The 19,399-nt window shown below is 43.6% G+C and overlaps 2 protein-coding genes across 6 annotated transcripts in view; both read left to right on the top strand.

Annotated features, from left to right (window-relative positions):
* The first annotated feature begins 2,400 nt into the window (after window positions 1–2,400).
* Window positions 2,401–17,026, top strand: arnt (aryl hydrocarbon receptor nuclear translocator). Of its 5 annotated transcripts, none has more exons than XM_019881579.1 (20): window positions 2,401–2,741; window positions 5,153–5,243; window positions 6,086–6,127; window positions 6,222–6,269; window positions 6,720–6,933; window positions 7,965–8,178; window positions 8,247–8,349; window positions 8,443–8,508; window positions 8,622–8,707; window positions 9,489–9,565; window positions 9,919–10,053; window positions 10,211–10,285; window positions 11,795–11,946; window positions 12,162–12,284; window positions 13,096–13,186; window positions 13,633–13,823; window positions 14,391–14,580; window positions 14,965–15,133; window positions 15,205–15,356; window positions 15,509–17,026. In XM_019881579.1, exons 1-20 carry the CDS (start codon window positions 2,705–2,707, stop codon window positions 15,590–15,592), a joined length of 2,340 nt encoding a protein of 779 aa, XP_019737138.1. In that variant the 5' UTR covers window positions 2,401–2,704; the 3' UTR covers window positions 15,593–17,026. The 5 variants fall into 5 exon arrangements, with proteins under 5 accessions (XP_019737138.1, XP_019737139.1, XP_019737137.1 ...); XM_019881580.1 differs by having other exon boundaries at window positions 14,962–15,133; window positions 15,223–15,356; XM_019881578.1 differs by having other exon boundaries at window positions 14,962–15,133.
* A 718-nt stretch (window positions 17,027–17,744) lies between these two features.
* The window catches only part of setdb1b (SET domain bifurcated histone lysine methyltransferase 1b), an 11,437-nt gene continuing 9,782 nt past the window's right edge, over window positions 17,745–19,399 (top strand). Inside the window, exons 1-3 of the mRNA XM_019881567.1 lie at window positions 17,745–17,857; window positions 18,799–19,002; window positions 19,076–19,245. Coding sequence (XP_019737126.1) covers window positions 17,757–17,857; window positions 18,799–19,002; window positions 19,076–19,245 — 475 coding nt within the window. The 5' untranslated portion in view covers window positions 17,745–17,756. The remainder of the gene's footprint in view (window positions 17,858–18,798; window positions 19,003–19,075; window positions 19,246–19,399) is intronic.

Below are 19,399 nucleotides of genomic sequence, written 5' to 3'. Positions count from 1 at the left end.
CCATGAAAGGTTATTCCTAGCCCCGTGGTGGTAAGCGTACTGCAATGTGTGCAACCGCATGCAGCACAATGTGAAGGCATCCCTTGTTTTGGTTTTCTCGCCCTCCACACACATGGAATCGCAGCGCTTAGCAACACTGGAGGCATGCGGCTCACAGGGATGTGTTGTAAATACCCAAGTTCACATCGATGCCTCCCTCTGCCCATCTGCAGTTGAGGAACAGCCACTATTCATGGAAGCAGTATGATGAGCACTGTTTCAGATTTGACGCGTTAGCAGAATCGCAGCTTTGATTGTGTTTGCTTGTTTTTTTTTTTCTTCACATTTATCGGAACAAGTGGAATCTTACTCATGTTAAAGACCACTGCCGAGTTGCTTGGGTGATGTTGATGAACCCGGGCAAACATTTTGTACATGAAAAGAGACTCGAAGTGTGATATTTGACGTCGCCAGGAGGTTATCGCAAAGCCATGTTTTGTTATGCTTTAACATTTCATTTTTTTTTTCCTTCCAATGTCAAGTGCCTTATTTGTAATTTATGGGACATTCCCTCTCCTCTGCTTGTCCTGTTCTTCTCTGTCTCCGCCTCCTACACACACACACACACACACATCACAAGCAGCATGTCCTCCTTCATCACTCACTTTCCTCCTCCACGTATCCCCCATTCCACCGCCATCTACCTTTATTGCTCTACTTTCCTTTCAAACTAATCACAACCAACCGACCAGCAAGCTTTCTTCTTCCCCCAGTCGCACAGAAGCAACACCTGGCTGCGGGTTACAGTATTATTATTATTTTATTTTATTTTTTTTGTTAAATGACTCCCTAAGTATTGTTATTAATAATAAAAACAAAAAATCATGAATCACATCGACAATCTTGTATGTCTTGTATTCTTTCTTACCGAAGTACTTGAAGCAAATGATTCATTTTCAAGTTGTTCTCATTTCAGATTCCACAGAGAAGGAAGTCAATTGTATTCGTTTGTTTCATCATGAAACTTGGGATCAATTGAGAATCCCCAACCGTCATGCAGGTGCAGTATAATGCTAATCCAACAACCAAGAGTCCCGCTCTGTTTCTCTTTCTGTTTTGTGGTTGACATTATTTTGAGTTTAAAGATTTAGGTCCAGCCTCTTTAGTTTAAATTCCTCTTATGTGTGTGCTGAAGCTACAAAGCCTCAAGAAAGCTCTTTTTTTCTCATGGCCTCTCAGCCCAATTGTGTGTGACGTTGCTTCCCATATTTGTCACTTCAGAACTGTCAGACTTGCAGGACGGCGTTTATACCCCGAACCCAAATTCACAACCCACACTCCAAAGGCAAAATTAATCTGGTTTTGCAATTGATATTTCATTCATTGTACAGTGGTGACTTGAGACAGGAAAGCAGTTTTTTTTAAAAAGATAAACAACCACTCTATAATATTGTACTGTTGCATTTCAATCGAGTGTCTTGTTCCTCCTGGCGAGGCCAAAGAGTTGTGCTAACCATTAGCATGCCAATGGTACTTTCCATTATTTGTTAGCATTAAACGGGCAGGGTCTGTTCTTAAGGCAACATTGGTTGTTAATAGTGTGTCATTCTCTTTATTTTCTGTTTAGTTTGACAGTAAACTTAAACCGGGAGTGGAGTTTTTGATGAAATGCTGACTATTTGCCAAACTGCTGCTTAGTGAACTGAGTTTACTGCCATACAGTGCTCACATCTCAAGTACAGCTCATCTGAATGATGTTTTACATCTTCAAAAATTCAAATCGGACGGTTCAAGGTAGCCAATGGGTACACATCAGAAGGAACAGCACAATGTCCGTTAAATGTGCCAAAAATTGTTAGATTTTTTTTACCCCCCATTCTATTTCACTACTCTATTGCTGTATGTTTTATAAAGTACATTAGTTAGTGCCATTTTCCTTTTGATTTCTTTTTTTTTTTTGTGGCAGAGCCAGGAAATGATTAATGGCATTTTTAATTCATTTCAAAGGGGAAATATAATTTGAGATAATAGTGTTTTGCATGACAAAAGTAGCTCCACCACCGAATTCATGTAAATGTGATTTATTTTTTTCTTTTTTTTTCTTCATGTGGTCATTCTGGGGTTGTGAGGAAAATTTAGAGGGGGAAATTAATTGGTTCTAGGGGGAAAAAAGCTGCAAGGGTAGAGGTGGCGAATGTGAAGCACTGTCAATACTTTGTCTTAAATAGTTGAACATAAATACATGTATATTTCTGGTAAGACGATTGTCATTTTAAACTTTTTGTGGTCTTTTTTTTCAAATGTGATTGTGGTAATACTGTACTCTCGCCGAAAGCCGGAGGGGCGTGGCTTAACACGGTTTCCAAACTTGTGACGTCACGTGTATCCGGCTGGCCTCTCGTCCAATGGGGGAAGCGGAAAACAAAACACTGTGCTTGTAGCACGCGAAGCTAGGAGCGCCATCTTGAAGCCAGAGTCCCGTTGAAAGCCGACACAAATCGGGAAAACACCTCAAACCGAGCTCCGGCGTTGACTTTTTCTTGCCTTCGAACCTTCGAGGCCTTCTGAGAAACGCGCCAGGCATGGCACCGACCTGTTGAGTGCACATTAGGGACGTGCCATTGAGGATTTGGCCGTAGTGCTAGTTAGCTTCTAGCTTAGGGGGTGGGAGGGAGGAACGGGGGATCGGGGTCCATTTTTTTTCCTTCCCCGAAGTAGTTTGTTTATGTTGCTCCACACGGACATGTCATCTTCAAACCAAGGTAAAGTGCCACAAAAGTCACGTCGGCATTCTACGGACATATCTGCTTGTTGTTTACTGCGCGTTTTGTACCCTGTCGTCAAGTGGGACACTTTGCTCAAGATAGCGTGACAGCGGCGCCGAAACTAGCCTCAGAGCTAAGCTAAGTGCTCAGAGGAGAAGGGGACTTGCACAACTCGGCACCTACTTGCACAATTGCGCGTCTCATTTCGAGCTAACTATCGTAAAATCATTAAGAAATGACAATGTGCTCGGGGGGGGGGGGCACGTCAATGTATATGCTCATCAGCCAGGGCGTAGAAATCCACAAAGGTTGAATCTAGTTTTTTTGGTTGTTTTGAATTTGCCGTTTTTGCTTGTTTTCCAAAAACGTTCAAAAATGACGATAGTGAAGCAAATGTTGATGCTCACGGCGACAACTGCACTGCATGCGTTGTGCATACTGTATCTTGTTGATTTGTAAAAGTGCATTAGTCAGATGAATAAATGTTGCGATGTGATTTTATTTTTTTGAACCACAAATGATTTGATATGAAAGAAGCATGATGTGCTTTAACTGCAGACTTTAAGCTTTAAATGAATGAATCTGTAGGAATGACAAATTTGTATATGTGCCTCCCACTTTTGAAGGGATCAAAACACAATTGGCTGCTCAGCTGTGCCATTGCCAGGTTGGCTGTCAATGGAACTGGTTCCCTTGGATTTTTTGATGATGTGTCGGCCTGTCACTGTCAAAAAAATTCGGTTATTCTATTGAATAACCTGATCGAATTTTGTTTTGCATTAAAGTGTATTCCAAAACAATTTCCCCCCATGATTATGAGTTAAAACTCAATCGGTGTTGATGATTTTCATGATTAAAGAAAAAGAGCTAAACAAGCATTCAGAGATATGACATGAGGCACTCGCCAAACTTTTTGATACTGACTCAGTTGCTGGTTAAGTAAAAGCAAATGTTGGCAAATGGCTTATGTGGATTACCCGCAAAAGGTAATCATTCTGCTTTCATGAAGGACAACCAAAATCAAAGAACAATTACTGCTGAGAAGCTGGAATCTGATAAAGTAGACAATTTGAAGTTAAACAATTGTTCTGAACGAGATCTAGACAAATGAAATTGTTGATTGATTGAGAATTGATGAGTTATTAAGTTTGACACCTCCATTGCTGTGACTGTTGATCAAAGCAGCAGGATGAATTCTGAAGTGTTTCAGTCAATCGGATTATCAGGCCCTATTCAGCCAAATACTTCAGGACTCATCGGATGGAGCTTCACAGTGCAGATGGACAATTAAATGAATGATATATACATACATAATACTGTAAAAGCAACTCATGCCCTTTTGCTGTTTCACGGGCAATGAAGTGGAATGTTATGCAATGGCCAAGTCAATCACATGACCTGAATCCAATTGAGCATGCTTTTCACTGACTAAAACGTAAACACTTAAAAAAAAAAATTGAAACCTGAGTTCTTTTGGAGTTCAGGGGTCACTCCTTAAGACCTTCTGTGACTCTGTGGTGGCCTCAGCCATTCATTATGGCATACTGTAGTCTGCTGGTCAGGCAGCATCTCAGCCCGGGACAGAGAGAGAGACTGGACTGACTGGTCAGGAGGGCCAGCTCTGTCCTGGGCTGCTCCCTGGACACTCTGGAGGAGGTGGGCAACAGGAGGATGCTAGCTAAGTTAACTGCGATGATGGACAGACCCTCCCACCCCCTCCAGGCCACCCTGACAGCACTGGGCAGCTCCTTCAGACAGAGACTGATAAGAAGGAGAGGTACCGCCGCTCGTTCCTGCCGACTGCCGTCTATTGAATAGACGGTCCTGACAACGTGGATTCACCCCCACTCACCCAGTTTTAATATGCTGATATTTATATTTTTTTATATTTACATTTATTTATATACTTTTTGTCTTCTACTTTCTCCCTTTCATAATAATGCTGCTGTAAATTGGGAATTTCTCCATTGTGAGACACATCAAGGTTTTCTTATCTTAAAGGCAGAAGTAAAGGGAACATATCATATGCAGCAACAAGCTGAAACTGGAGATAGTTGTCATCACTCGGGATGAAATTCAGTGTTTGTTGTCGCGGTTGGTGAATTCCGCACTTCAGGCTCGATGCGACTACCAATGATTTGCCACCAAGTATTCATTCAAAAGGCAAAGCTTTTTGCACTTCTGAAGGGACCAATCCCATCAGAAGTGCAAGGCACATTGCCATTCCTTTACTCTATACCTGATTTGGATGTAAATACTCTCAAATTACAGATGAAAGGCTGCAATGAACTGCTTTTAAAATATTCTTCTCTTTTTCTGTCTGTGTCACATGCTTGATTGTCGCTGATTGCGGGGGGGCCCCAATTGGATTTTTGACCTATGGTTTCTGCCCCATTGTCTGTTAATAGATTTAGCCGAGCCGGATCTGGCCATGGGAGCAGGCGGGGCCCAAGCCAGTGGCGGGGCTGTCGTCCCAAAAGGAAGCAAGAGACGAGCAGCGTAAGTGTTCAATAACACGCTCATAATTATGTGAGCGGCACCTTCTGATTTCCATCTTGTTACTTTGAATTTGGGATTGGCCAACTTTTGCCTGATCAAATTCGTCATTGAACTCCTCCGGTGTGACCAAAACTGACTAAAATATTGAATGTATTTCCATCGTTGCAACATAAAGAAAAGGTGTCGAACTGATGTGTTGACAAGTCAGGACTCTGCAATGTTTCAAGCTTGAGACCAACTAATCGTTACTTTTTTTTTTTTTCTTGCAACCAATCATCCCATTTCCAAATGTCTTGGTGCATTGTACACAGTTTGAAGTGGCTGCTCCAACCACACGAGCATTTTTGGCAAATTTCGTCACGTCATTGCTTCTACAATATACATCCTTTTTTTTCAGATTCAATCTGCAAACATGATCCTTTACTGTAGTTGCACAATTCAAAAGTATATCCTCAGATAAAATAAAAACCACGTGGAATAGAAATAATGACACAGAAATGGCTGTTTTGGGGAGGGGGGGGGGTACCTTTGATGTCCAGTCCTCCGACGTGCTAATCTCCTGAGCACAAAAAGAGAGCGGCCACTCGTTAACTAGTAAAACATTTGCCAACAACAACATTCAGCCTCACGCTTGGTTGTATTTCTAATCTGTTTTTTTCTCCTTCTACTTCCTAAACTGGTCAAAAAAAATCAATGATGTCATCAATTACTCAACTTAGACTTGTCTTTCATCTCATTACAGTCGACTGCAAAAATGTTGAGTGTTCCAGAATATAGAAGGCCTTTTTGTATTGTTATTGTATAGTGTCGTTGCTATTTTATGTCTCCTACTTGGATTGCAGGCCTGATTTTGACGATGACGACGAAGGGAACAAGTTGTTCAGGTACAGTACTAGAGTCTTATCGTACATTGTGTTCCACGTCGCCGTGGCGACAGCTGCCAACTGATGGCGATCTGCCCGTTCCCTCTTTCATCAGGTGTGACGACGACACAGGAGGCTCCAACGACAAAGAGCGCTTTGCGAGGTAGGGACTGCTGAATTAAGTCGTGTGCGAACCGTTTGTCAGGACCACGAGCTCACTCGCCATCTTGACAGGACTGTCTGTCAGGGATATCAACCCTGTCAATCTTGCGCTTCTTCCCCAACAGGGACAACTCCTTTATTGTGGCTCACTAACAACTTCACTATGTTTCACTTCGGTAATCCCTTCTCTTTTCTCTTTATTCCCTCTCCTCAGGCGGTCTTTCTCTCTTGGTCTGCTCTTGCTCTCTCTGTTGTCACACACCTGACATTGAAAGAGCAGAGTCGCTTGCTCAACTTCATTTTTTTTCCTTTTCTTTTTGGACAAATCACTATTTATTCATCTCATTCCCAGCTCTTCCTCAGAGACGGCCCACTGGCACATTATGACATTAACTCTAGGCTCTCCCTCGCGTTGTCCATCCGGCTCTTCCTCCTGTCCCGTCCGCTCCAGGGAGAACCACAGCGAGATCGAGCGGCGGAGGCGGAACAAGATGACGGCCTACATCACAGAGCTGTCGGACATGGTGCCCACGTGCAGCGCGCTGGCACGCAAGCCCGACAAGCTTACCATTCTGCGAATGGCCGTATCCCACATGAAGGCACTGAGGGGCAGCGGCAACACCAACCCGGACGGCTCCTACAAACCGTCCTTTCTCACCGACCAGGTGAAGACACTGTTGGGAAGGTATTAAGTTGAGAAGGGGAACCAATTAGAGACAGTGGGATGGATCACGGTTCACACTAGCTTTTCATCATTGAAAATAGGCTGACAATTTTTCAACAATTGCACAGATTTTCCTGACACTCCGACATCCACGACAACAAAGTACAGTCAACCTACCTACATCATAGAGGTTATAGACCCCCAATATACCATTGCAGCAATAAGTGCAAAATCCCTGTTACAGAGATAGAGGTGAGTTTTTATTCCATTTACAGGACTAATCTTTAAGATCCTAAAATAACACAAACACGCATTTAAAACATGTCATAAATTCCGAGAGAGCAAGGAGAATTGGACATTCCTGTAATTATCAACGGGAAAAAAATGAATTCGAAATTGGCCTCCTTCCCGTTTTCACGCGCTTACAAAATTTGTGCGCTTTCAAAAGTTTCCAACTGGCCAAAAAAAATCCATGAAATAGCGAGACTGCGAACTCTGAATCCATGATTTTGGCGGGGGGGGGTTCTTCTCGTAAAATCAGGAATGAGTTTTCTTTGCGCACTTATTTTCCCCACATACGGATGAAAAAGTCCCAAGTCTTTGAAATACCCTTTGTCTGCCAAGTGTACAGTGGTGCCTTGAGATATTAATTTATTGGGGATCTTGACCATGCTCGTAACACTTGGATCCTAAAAAAGACTTTGAAATATTTGTGCAAGAAGGAACAGAGCACTAGAATGTATTTTATAAGCACTAGAATGTTACAAATTCAACAGTTTGCGCAGTCAAGATGTAACGCTTCAATTCATTTCATTGTGCTGCGCTTTCTTATGTGCCTGCCTTTAATACAGATACAACCTGCAAAAGAATAGTTGCGTGTTTTTGTTTTTTCTGGATTGTGGGGGGCACAACTTTGAGTTGGTACACAAGTAATAGCTTTGGACTTCTGTTGCAGCTGATATACGTGTACTGTGCAAGTTGAAATGCTTTTTGCTGCGTTTTAATACTGAGCCCGATGCCGTTTGACTGCAGGAGCTGAAGCACCTCATCCTGGAGGCAGCAGATGGCTTTCTGTTCGTGGTGTCCTGTGAGACGGGTCGCATCGTTTACGTGTCGGACTCGCTGACGCCCGTCCTGAACCAGTCGCAGTCCGACTGGTTGGGCTCGTCCCTGTACGACCAGCTGCACCCCGATGACACGGAGAAGCTGAGGGAGCAGCTGTCCACCGCCGAGAATAACAACACAGGTATCCAAAGCGCACAGCAGGAAAGCTCTTGTCTCGAAGGAGTCACCTTGGATTGTGCTCCATAAAAGGGAGGATGTTGGACTTGAAAACGGGAACTGTGAAGAAGGAGAGCCAGCAGTCCTCCGCCAGGATGACGATGGGAGCCCGGCGATCATTCATATGCAGAATGAGGTGTCTGTCCTATTGTTGATGCGACATCTAGTGAGTGAGAGGTGCGCCTGAATGCAACATTTCTTCACATAGTGGTTTTGGTTCTAATTGCAGGTGTGGCTCGTGTCCAGTGGAACCCATGTCCATGAACAGACTAAACTTCCTTCGGAATAGAAACAGGTGATTAGAACCAAGGCTGCGAATGATCCCTACCGCGGTATCGTGCTCATGTGACGGAGTCCTGCATATGGGGCACATTTGATCTTTCCCCCCCCCCCACTGCTTCAAATTAGGAACGGTTTGGGTGCAGCAAAGGAGGGCGAGCCTCAGTACGTGGTGGTCCACTGTACAGGATATATCAAATCCTGGCCACCTGCAGGTAAAACATGCTGGCCGCTGAAATATTCGCAGCGCTTCACTCTTTCTACATTTTCGTTCTTACAGCCTGATTCCAAAATGGAGTCATCTCATTTTACTCCTCAAATTCCACACACAATACCTCATGAATGGAAAAGCTTTTTTTTTCCCTCCATTTTTATCTACCTGCAAAATTTCTAAAATAAAAAGCAAGTGATCATGTCCACGCAAACATTCATAACCTTGGTCAGTGTTTTGTTGATGCACCTTAAGCAGCAATTCCCGCATCCACTTCTTTTGAATATGATGCCACAAGCTTGGTACACTTACCCCGTTGCTGCAAAAAAGATTTGCCGAAACTACCCAGAGGTGGGTGTGTTCGATTTGTGGCATCATATTAAAAACAAAACAAAACAAAACTTGAGGCTATAATTGCTGCTGAAGGTGCGTCCAAAAAACCCAGTACTAAGCAAAGAATACTGACACACATGTGATTTCTACGTTTTGTATTTTTTAATACATTTGCAAACAAACCTCACATTGAGTCGTTACACCTTTTGAAGAAGTTGTGGTTCCATTCACAAGATCGAGGCTCTTGAGGTGGGATTGTTTTCCTTTTTTCAAGCAATTAGTTAACATACATGAAATCTTAAAGGAAAAGAGAATCACGTGTGTGTGTGGATCTTTTGGAGGAAATGAATTGAAGCCCTTTTGGACAAAGGCTGTGAAGTCAAGTGCTGCGAATAGCTTCTTGATGCGGTGTACATGCAACTCCTGTGCTCAAACACACTTTTGCCTTTCAGGCGTGTCCTTATCAGACAGTGAAGCGGACAACACTCAGGGGAGTCGCTACTGTCTCGTCGCCATCGGCAGACTACAGGTTGGATTCACGCCGCGCATCTGCATCCATTACATTGTCTCCAATTAAGAACCTACCAGCGTGATTTAGTCAGCTCACTGGTCAGTCCTGTGATGGCAGTGGAGACGCTTGTTTCTGAGCATATCAACCACAAAATATGACTTCATGGCCACGCTGCAGACATTTCGGAAGCGGATTACGTCTGATGTTTGCACAATTTCGCTGGGATTCGAAATTCTTTGTCCGTTCTCCGTCACTTGCTGCTACAACTCTTACAGTTGACAAGCGGTTGAGTCGCACGAGTGGCTTTGTTAAATGCTGCCCGTCATAACGGGCGGCGTATTTCTCTTTCAAAATGCAACGACCCGCCGCAGGTGACGTGCTGTCCAAGTGACACGGACGTCAACAGTATCAGTGTTCCAGTGGAGTTCATTTCACGCCATAACTGCCAGGGCGTTTTCACCTTTGTCGACCACCGCTGTGTGGCAGCGATCAGCTACCAGCCTCAGGTACACGCCCCCACCTTAACGCTCTTTTGTTTCATGTTGTTTGAATAAAGGAGCTCAATTGTGGAGCTTGAACTCATATGTTGTCTTTTTTTTTTTTTTTTTTTTTTTTTTGAGAAGCTTAATTACATAGCATGAGTTAACAAGTTGTGTCTTTTAGGAACTGTTGGGAAAAAATATTCTGGAATTTTCCCATCCCGAAGACCAGGGCTTGCTCCGGGACAGCTTCCAACAGGTACGAAAAAAAAAACAAAACATTGGAACAGCCATCCAATTTGTGTAGCCAGCGGTTATCCTTCTTAGGTTTGCGTGGCAGCCCAGTTTATTTATGAATACACCCTGGAATGGTCGCCAGCTAATTAAAGGGTGCGTAGAGACAAACAACTATTCAAGAAATGTGCCACAGACAATCGCCTCTGGGTCTACTGTGGTAGCAACATTTAAAACGTCACAGTTGAAAGAAATTCAATCATTTTCACAATTGGGTTTATTTATGGTCGCCCGTTTGACACAATACATATTTTCAGTTTTTATGTTCATGTTTTGTTGTGGCGCCACTGCTGAGGTTCATTTTACCCAATGTGCATGACTAACTGGTCTCCTAATGCCTTCTGCCCTTCAGTGTGATTTGTTAAAGGTCACATGTGTGAAACATGACCCAGCAATGTAGTGGTGCGTGCGTGAATGTTTGCAGCAGGCAGTGTGCAGCCACGCTCTTGTCTCTTATCACATGTGTTGCGTGTGTGCGCTTCGTTATTAAGTAATGGTAGGCCACATGGATCCACTGTACCGAATGTGGTACAAATTAATAATTATTACGATGATTTATTTTGTTCCACTTTCTTGGGCGAGTCGCCAGATGTTGCTGTCGTGCTCCACCCACAGACAAGAATGAAAAGTAAATATTTTACAATTCAGTGTTGCCCAACTGTCTTGTAAGTGTTCTTCTAATGAGACAAAATCAAGTTTCCTTTTGAGGGACGCCTGCAAAATGAGCAAAAATAAGTTAAAATGGCCACTTCAATCCAAAATTGCTGACTTCTTTTTGGGCATAGGTTAAATGTTTGGGGGGCGGGGGGGAGGGTTCTCCTACCTAATGAAATGCCCACCGTTTTTCCTTTTATTTTTTCCACGCAGTGTAGAAACATATAATATAGAAGCAACAGGTGAGCATGCTACCATCGCTTCAGTAATTCAACATGAACGTTCCAACTCGCCTTCATTCTTTCATCCCTTACAACAGATGAAGTTGAAATGCCTTCAGTCAGTGACTTGTTTAACGAGACTTGTTATTCGTGGAATTATAATTTTACTGTCATTATTGTAATGATATAATTGTATTTCTTGTAGTTGATGCGAATGTTCCATCTCATATACAGCGCTTTGACTTTGGTTTATGCTCAAACACAGCAGCCAGCCAGCCAACAGGCAGTTTATTTAGCTTGTAAGCCTTTCGCACGGTCTTCAACTACATTTTTTTACTGGAAGATGAGTGATGTTCAAGTCACACATGCATGCGTCTTCACACCAAAAGTAATTCGGTGACTGTCGTCAAAAGCTTCAATGAGTAGTTCTTGCCATAATTGAATGAAATTGCAAGCTCCCTTGAATCCGCGGGAACTGGTTTCACGTTGAATGGTTGCGCTCGCTGCATCGTAAATTTCTGGTGAGACTCTTCAAACGCGGTGTCATGCGCTTGGCACTTAACTTGCATGAACATCAGCGTGCTACTCTGTGTCCGCAGGTGATGAAGCTGAAGGGTCAAGTGCTTTCCGTGATGTTCAGGTTCCGCACCAAATCCAGAGAATGGCTTTGGATGAGAACCAGCTGCTTCACCTTCCAGAATCCATTTTCTGAGGAGATTGAATACATCATCTGCACGAATGTCAACGTCAAGTGAGTTGCATATTTCGACCTTAGTTTTTCTTGCTGGTGATTATCTGACCTAATTCTACCATTAACTGTCCTTATTAAAATGATGTCAAATTTGTCATGATGTAAGGAAAACATTTAGTTATAACTCCAGTCCGCACGTTCTTTTACACTCTCCCGATGTCACACTGATCCCTGTCTCCCTACATGCCACCTCTTGGGGTGGGGGGCGGCAATAGAAATGCGACTCAGGACCCCCTCACCCCCATCCATTCCCCAGGGGTTTTGCTGCCCCCCTCTCTGGGTCAGAGTGGCTCAAACAGCCCCACTGTGGTCGTTAGCCCGGGCCAGGTAGCTACCAGGTGAGAGCAGGCTGGGTCAAAAAGTAGCGCCTTCTTCACGGCGGACATCCGGCTCCTCCCTTCCTCCTGACAGCATTCCTGGTGTTAGCGTTAATGCATGTCGAAACGGTGTCAGATGGACTGTAGTGTACTTCAAACTAAGGCTGGGCCATTATAGGGGGGGGGAAAAAAAATAACCATTTGAAAACATGATTATTCATTCATTTGAAAACTCTGTTCCCAAAACTCAATTTTAAACCTGACTTGAAAGAACAACCAGAAAATACATTTGGAACAAAGTAAAACAACAATCAAGTATGTTCAACTGATGGCAATAAATGTACAGATGAATGAATAAATACAGGCTGTTCCTTCTGCGCGCTGCCGGGGCCTCTGAGGCTCCGCATGGTGCCACGCATACATGAGGTACACACGTCAATTAAGAGTGCAAGACAAAAGCTGCAATGGAGCTTTTACAAGTGGAATAATTTTTTTAAATAGATTAGGACAATGCTTTGAATACTGTTCTTCAATGATAAAGTTTTCGTGAGAAACCAAATTTGAATTTGATCCATCAATGTAATTGCCCAGCCCTACTTCTAACAAGGTTATTCAGGTGTCATTTGCATGGGAGCAGCATATGCTACACCAGACTGTAAAGCGAATACTCTCCTTGTCTCTTTTTTGATGGTGACCGGTGGTGGGCTCTTGTATTCGTTTTTGTTTCTTTCTTTTGTGTTTGTCAGTCACTCGGTGCAGGTGTGGTGGGATTCTTAATGAGCCTGCTCCGACGGCACCTGCGGTCGTCACTCATAGTCTCGTCCTTTCACAGGCAATTGCAACAGCAACAGCAGCAGGCTGAGCTGGAAGGGGGCGGGGCCAGAGACAGCCTGTACGAGGCAGGACCGATAACGCTCTCACAGGTACAGCCTCTTGCTGTTGCGAATGGTGACTGATCGGATGGAACGCTCACAATCAATGCCGGGAGCGTTTCACACAAAGAATTGTCATGATTTTATGAAGTATAGCCGCCAAGATGCTTCCCCTAAATAATCATCATAAAACCCTTTTAACTATTAGTGATTGAACATGATTTGGGGATTTTGTTGGGGAGCAACGTGTATGCAATGTAAAGTACGCTTGAACGATGCGGCGTTTGGCGACTCCAGCAAAATGTCCTAAAAAGTTGTGATTTTTGGAGTTACGAGGATTCCATTTTGGGTGGCGATGTTATGCTTGTGGCACTTTATTGTGCTGAATATTCCAATCCATACATGTAGGTATAATGATATCATTTATATTTTATGGATCGTAGTCGATGAGGCAAAATGAGTTTTTGGAACATGATCACTGGTATGGTTCTCATCAGATGCCGGTGCAGTCGGTGACTTTGACCGGGCCAGACCACAACAAGAGCCTGGAAAAGCCAGACCTGTACTCGCCGTCCCTTTTCCAGGGCCCCAGTCAGACCAAGGGCGTGATCGCCACTTCAACACCCTCAGCTCAAATCTATCCCGCTGTCAACAATTTCAACGCCGGTCGTGCCAATGATACATACAGGTTGGATATTGATGATACTTCTTTCTTATGATGAAATGATTAAATCATATTTCCACAAAGAACTCGCCCACACCAATCTGCAGTTGAGTGAATAAATGCTTTGGGCATTATTTTTCGACGAACTGGTAATTTTAAATTGAAGGTCTTGCAATCATGTGTCTCCTATGGTAAAAACAAAAATCCATCTAATGAAATATATTGAAGTAGACATTGCAGTGGGTCCACACCCTGCTTGACTGTCATTTCATTTGCTGTCACATGTATTTAGGATTCATCACGTTTTGCGGAGCTGATGAGAGCGAACAAGACTTGGACATGCCATTCTGTCATTTGTAAGACAGATTCCACAAGAAAGCTTTTTCGGGTTAACCGCATCAGCTTTCTAGTGGTAGTTGATGCTGCCAGGCCAAAACTGTATTGGCTTCGTGGTCTAATTCCTCTATTGTTGCCTGGCCTTTCTAGGCTGCTATAATTGTTGCCGTGCCATCTTGTTCTTTTCTTTGATGCATGTTGTTTTTTTTGTTTTTTTTTTTTTCCCTTCCATTTCCCTCCTTCCGCATTGTACAGGCCAGTTGGTATGGCGCCGCAGATGGCACAGCCGACCCACTCAGCAGGACAGATGCTCGCCCAGATGTCCCGGCAAAATGGAGGCCCACAGCCTGTCACCCCCTCCAACACTGCCAGCCCCCTCCATGGAGGACCGTCAGGAGGATGGCCTGGTCCCGGAGCAGGTGGCGGAACGCAGTTCAATACTCAGGTACAATTAAACCCCTTCCCAATATTCGCAGTCCATCATTTGCATATTTGCAGATTTTGCTGCCAACTGGTGGAATATTGGTCCTGTTGTTGAGGTGTAATTCATTGATGGTGTTTTTTTTTTTTTCATGTCTGTTTGAGATATAATACAATAAAATTCACCCTGTTTTATGTAGTTGCAGCTGTAATAGCCCCAACATTTAATACTGTGTATAAATGCCAACCTCTCAAAGACACACGTCCTTTGAGACTCCACATATTCAATCCCAGGTTAAACAAAAAGAAAATTCTAAGTGTAAACAAGGGTCTGAAAATGTCTAGTACTGAAAATAATCACCTTAGATCTACCTAATAATCGGTAACTCGTCTCCCCACTTTGCAGCAAGTGGCTCCCCAAGCAGCAAAGACAATGTCACCACCATTTGTTCCCATGGGAGGATTCGGCTCTTCTAGTTCTTTTGGCCAGATGCCCACGGGTGCTGCTCCCAGCCAGACCAGCGGCGCAAACTATCCACAAATCAATGCGCGTGCCAGTGCCAACACAAACGGTTACGGTAGGTAGCGTTCATATGTGCGTCTCTCTTTCGCTTTGACGTCCCAGACGATTGACGAATTGGCACAACAGCTGGTTCTCACGCTCCAGATGCTTCCCAATCGCAATTCCCTTCCCGGGCAACGGAGGCAGTGTGGCCCGAGTGGCAAGGCCAGCAGCAGCATTCGCAGAGCAACGCAGAGCAGCACCCTCACGCACAAGGCAACCAGCAAGACATGTTTACTGTGAGTGATGCAAGTGCACTCACTCTCGTCGTGGTGCTTGTCTCCTGGTATAGGCTCCGCCCATCCAAGCAGGAGAAAACGTGGATGGATGGACAGCAGTGAAAAAGTCAACCACTGGTATTAATCCTCTGTATGTGTCTCTCTCTTTTCAGGACGTGTTGTCCATGCTGGACCAGCCCAGCACCTTCAACAGCGATGACTTTGATATTCCTATGTACCCCTCATTTAATGAGTGACTGCAGGTGTACTCCCCCCTCCCCCTTTTTTCTTCCCCAAACCCCTCAAAGACTTTTCCCTCTTTGTTACTTTTGAATCATCCATCTCTCCTGCTTTTGAGAGCATCTGTCTTTGCTTTTTGCTTTGGCTTCCCTTGCACTGCTCAACAAGGAGCCACGGAGAGTACTGACTGCAGGTTAGACGATCGGGAGAGGGGAAAAAAAAAGAATCAAGGGATGGCAGCCATTTTCTCGACAAAAATCATTGGAGTAAACAGACAGGAAGTGAATCAGTTCACACACACTCGCACACAATGGCCTTTTGTTCTTGTACGTTCCTGATTCTTCTCAGGCAATTTGAACTTGTTGCAGTTAGACTTCATGGATCCAATCTTTTCTTTTTAAAAATTCTCAGGAAATTACAGGTGTTTTTCTTTTCTTTTTTTTTCTTTTTTTTTATATTGTTAGCTCACACACACGGGAACACGCTCTGTTTATCCTTCCCTTATAGACGTTTTTAAATCCATGCCGGGCCTCTGCATGCCAGCACTACTTCATGGAGTGCTTCTACATTACTTGGATTCACACTGACTACTGTTTTCAATGTGGCTTCACTTATGTATTCTTTCTGTTTTTCTCTGGGCAGATTATTTTTTCTTTTTTTTTAAATTTTATGTACAGTGGAACCTCTAACGTCAACCCACCGTCCGTTCTGTGTTGCTGGTGGACTTCAAATTACAAAAATCCTCCATCTAGTGAGCACACTGGCATGAAAGCTCCACCAACTACATAGAAAATGAAATGTTGAATTGGTTTAAAAGCTGAATATGGTAAGATTTCAAATGAGAGAGAAAACAAAACTGCCAACCTTGCAACCTGTGTGTGTGTGTGTGTGTGTGTGTGTGTGTGTGTGTGTGTGTGTGTGTGTGTGTGTGTGTGTGTGTGTGTGTAACAACTTCAGTCCTGATGCATTGAGACGATTGGAGTTTCCACTGTACACCTTTTTTTGCAGGGGGTTGGGGGTAAATTGGTATCCAATATATTTGTTTTAGGTAAACACCTTTTCTGCATACTGTATGTATCAAATATGTGCGTGAGTGTATAAGTATCAATCTGTTTTCGGAGTCTGTTTCCAGATATGCTCGGTAATCTCTTCTTCTGCCCTACAAAATACTCTGTACCATGTATGGGCACTTTGTATTCCTTTTCTTTAACAAAAATGAAAAAAGTTGAAGCCAAACAAAGTATGGAATAAGACCACACAGCAATAAGTTACAAAAAAAAAAAAAAAACACATTGTGTATTTTTAAAGCCATTCTATTTTTGTGTGTGTCCTAATTGGAGTCCTTGAGTGGAGATGTGGATCATTGGTGATTTGTCTGACTAGCGATCGGTTGCTTGGTTGGTCTTTTCTGTCGTGGTTTAATCAGAGTGTTTGGGGATACAAATGGGGGGGAAAATAGAGGTTAAGTAATTATTATGAATAATTGCTTTCATGTTTGAGACAAGCAATTGAAACTGGACTGAAAGTTTTGCCAACTCAATCTTTTTGTTGTTTGATCACAATGTTGTGGGCTGATAAATATTTAAAATAATTTTAAACGTTGAAGTGAGTTGAAATGCGGCCATTTTTTGTGTGCAACGCCCATACGACACTCGCTGTATGTAAAGCCTTTTTTCAAGGAGCTTTTTTTGGTGACTCTTTTTGTCTGCTTTTTGGTTGCTCTTTTGTGCAGGGGTTTTCCAATGATGTGAACTTTTATCACACTCATAGAGACACAAATATATAAATATTCTGTAAATGTTTAAGAAATGTTCAACACGTGAACGAAATGTTTGTTTTTGTAATAAATTGATATATTGATAAAATATGAAAGAAATGGGAGATTTTGTTGTTGTTCGCCCCTTAGCTGTAAACTATTCCAAACGTAAACTATTTGGAATGATTTTAATTTTGGAAAAAAATCGCCACTTTTGTCACTCCAGGAGCATGATCCATTCCACCCCGTAACCCCCCCCCCCCCCCCCCCCCCCCAAAAAAAAATAGAAGTAAAAGTGAGTTTTAAAAGAGTATACGTTTGCGTGTTCGCCAACAAACCCGCGAGTCGGCGTGTTTTCCGTATGTTTTTATTTACAGGTATTGATTTTGAGCTAGGCAGCGGAGGAGATAACCCCGCCCACTCCGATGATGCCGGAGAAACATGCGCCGACCCATTTCGCTCCTAGCTTAAGCAAGTTAGCGGTTGGTATTGACGTCCGAGCACGCAAGATGGACACTGGCGATGCGTAAGTGTTGCCTTCCAGTCCTGTTTTCGCCGCACCACGCTCTTTGTGACGCGATTGAGAACGAGAGCGAGGACACGTTTGTGGGCTTTCTATAGGTTACCTGCAGGCAGTCATCCCACACCGGAGACTTTCTCACCGCTAAGGCTAGGCTAACCTGCTAGCATCTTTGCTTTTGAACGAAGCTACTTTTTGGTCAGATGTTTTTATGTTTTAGTCGATTCCTTCGCCTCGCAATGAACGTCCGTTGACGTTCAAGAAGGGAGTCTGAGCACTTGAGCGCATCACGGCGAGCTTGTTTACGGTGTTTAAAAAATGTTCCACCATCACCTATTTGTAATATTTAATGTATAACAAGATTACCTTTTGCGCAAACACAAGCATCACTCTCACGCACGCCAAGATGCATCACAAAGATGACTGACAATAAAATCTGCGTAGTGTAACAAGAGCTTCAATGTATCTTTTGTTGCTTCAATGTATCTTTTGTTGCGTCAATCCACATATTTTACGTCAGCAAAATCTCCCGGTTCACCACCAAGGCTGAATAATAGACAGTCTAATTATTACCATCAGTCGTCCCTGAATTGTCTACTTTCTCAGGGACGTCAAACCCACTTTCACCGAGTGACATACACATCAGCATAATGGTTGGCCTGCATAATGGTTGGCCTGAAAGTGTCGGGTGCAACTTTAAAACAGGATAGACATCAAATGAACGCTCAGACTTTTCAATGTTAAATAAATTCAAATATATTACGTATTTCAAGTTTAAAATATTGCATAAGTACAGACGCGTAGTACTGCCACACGAAAAAAGAAAAAAGCACCCAGAAAAAAATCCCTCCTCCACTATCAAATAAATTTGACTTCCGCATTTGACAAGATAGAATGTAACAATTCCTCCCGGTTGAAATCTCTGACGGAGCCGTGGCCTCTTTCAGAATGGAAGTGGAGGGCTGGGACTCGGCTCTGGAGGATGAGCTGGGTGTCTCTCTGGATGAGCTGAAGAAGTTGATCAACGAGATGGTGGAGAACAGCGAGCTCGTGCAGAAGAAACGGGCTCAGCTCAGTGAACTGACTCAGCAGGTGGAGCAGAAGGAGCAAGAGGAGGCGGCCACGGAGAAGCTCATCAACGATACCAAAAAGTGAGCTGCTTACGCCGGTGGCGCCGGCGCTTGCCGAGTCACGCTGGGTCCTCTCATTCCTCTCAGCCCTCAGGTCATTGGTGGAGTGCGAAAAGTTGGTGAGGGAGACGTACCAGAAGAACGGGCTGGTGTACAAGAGCAGCTCAGAGGACGAAGACGGCGGCGGCGGCGGCCCTACAAGTGCTGAGGTCATAGAGATAGACGATGACGATGACGACGATGACGTTATCGCCGTCGGATGCTGTGAGTGCTTGCGCACTCTACTCAAAATGGATTCCTCCAATGTGATACAGTTCACCCTCTTTTATGAAACATGGGATATCGTCTTTCCCTTTGGGAATGAGTGGCATTGCCATTAATCCGTTCCAGCGTTCAACCACCAAAAATAATATACATA

Source organism: Hippocampus comes, unplaced genomic scaffold (assembly GCF_001891065.2).
Source record: "Hippocampus comes isolate QL1 unplaced genomic scaffold, H_comes_QL1_v1.1 scaffold227, whole genome shotgun sequence".
NCBI lineage: Eukaryota > Metazoa > Chordata > Actinopteri > Syngnathiformes > Syngnathidae > Hippocampus > Hippocampus comes.
Note: the sequence above shows the minus strand (reverse complement) of the source record. Positions and strands in the feature narration are given on the sequence as shown.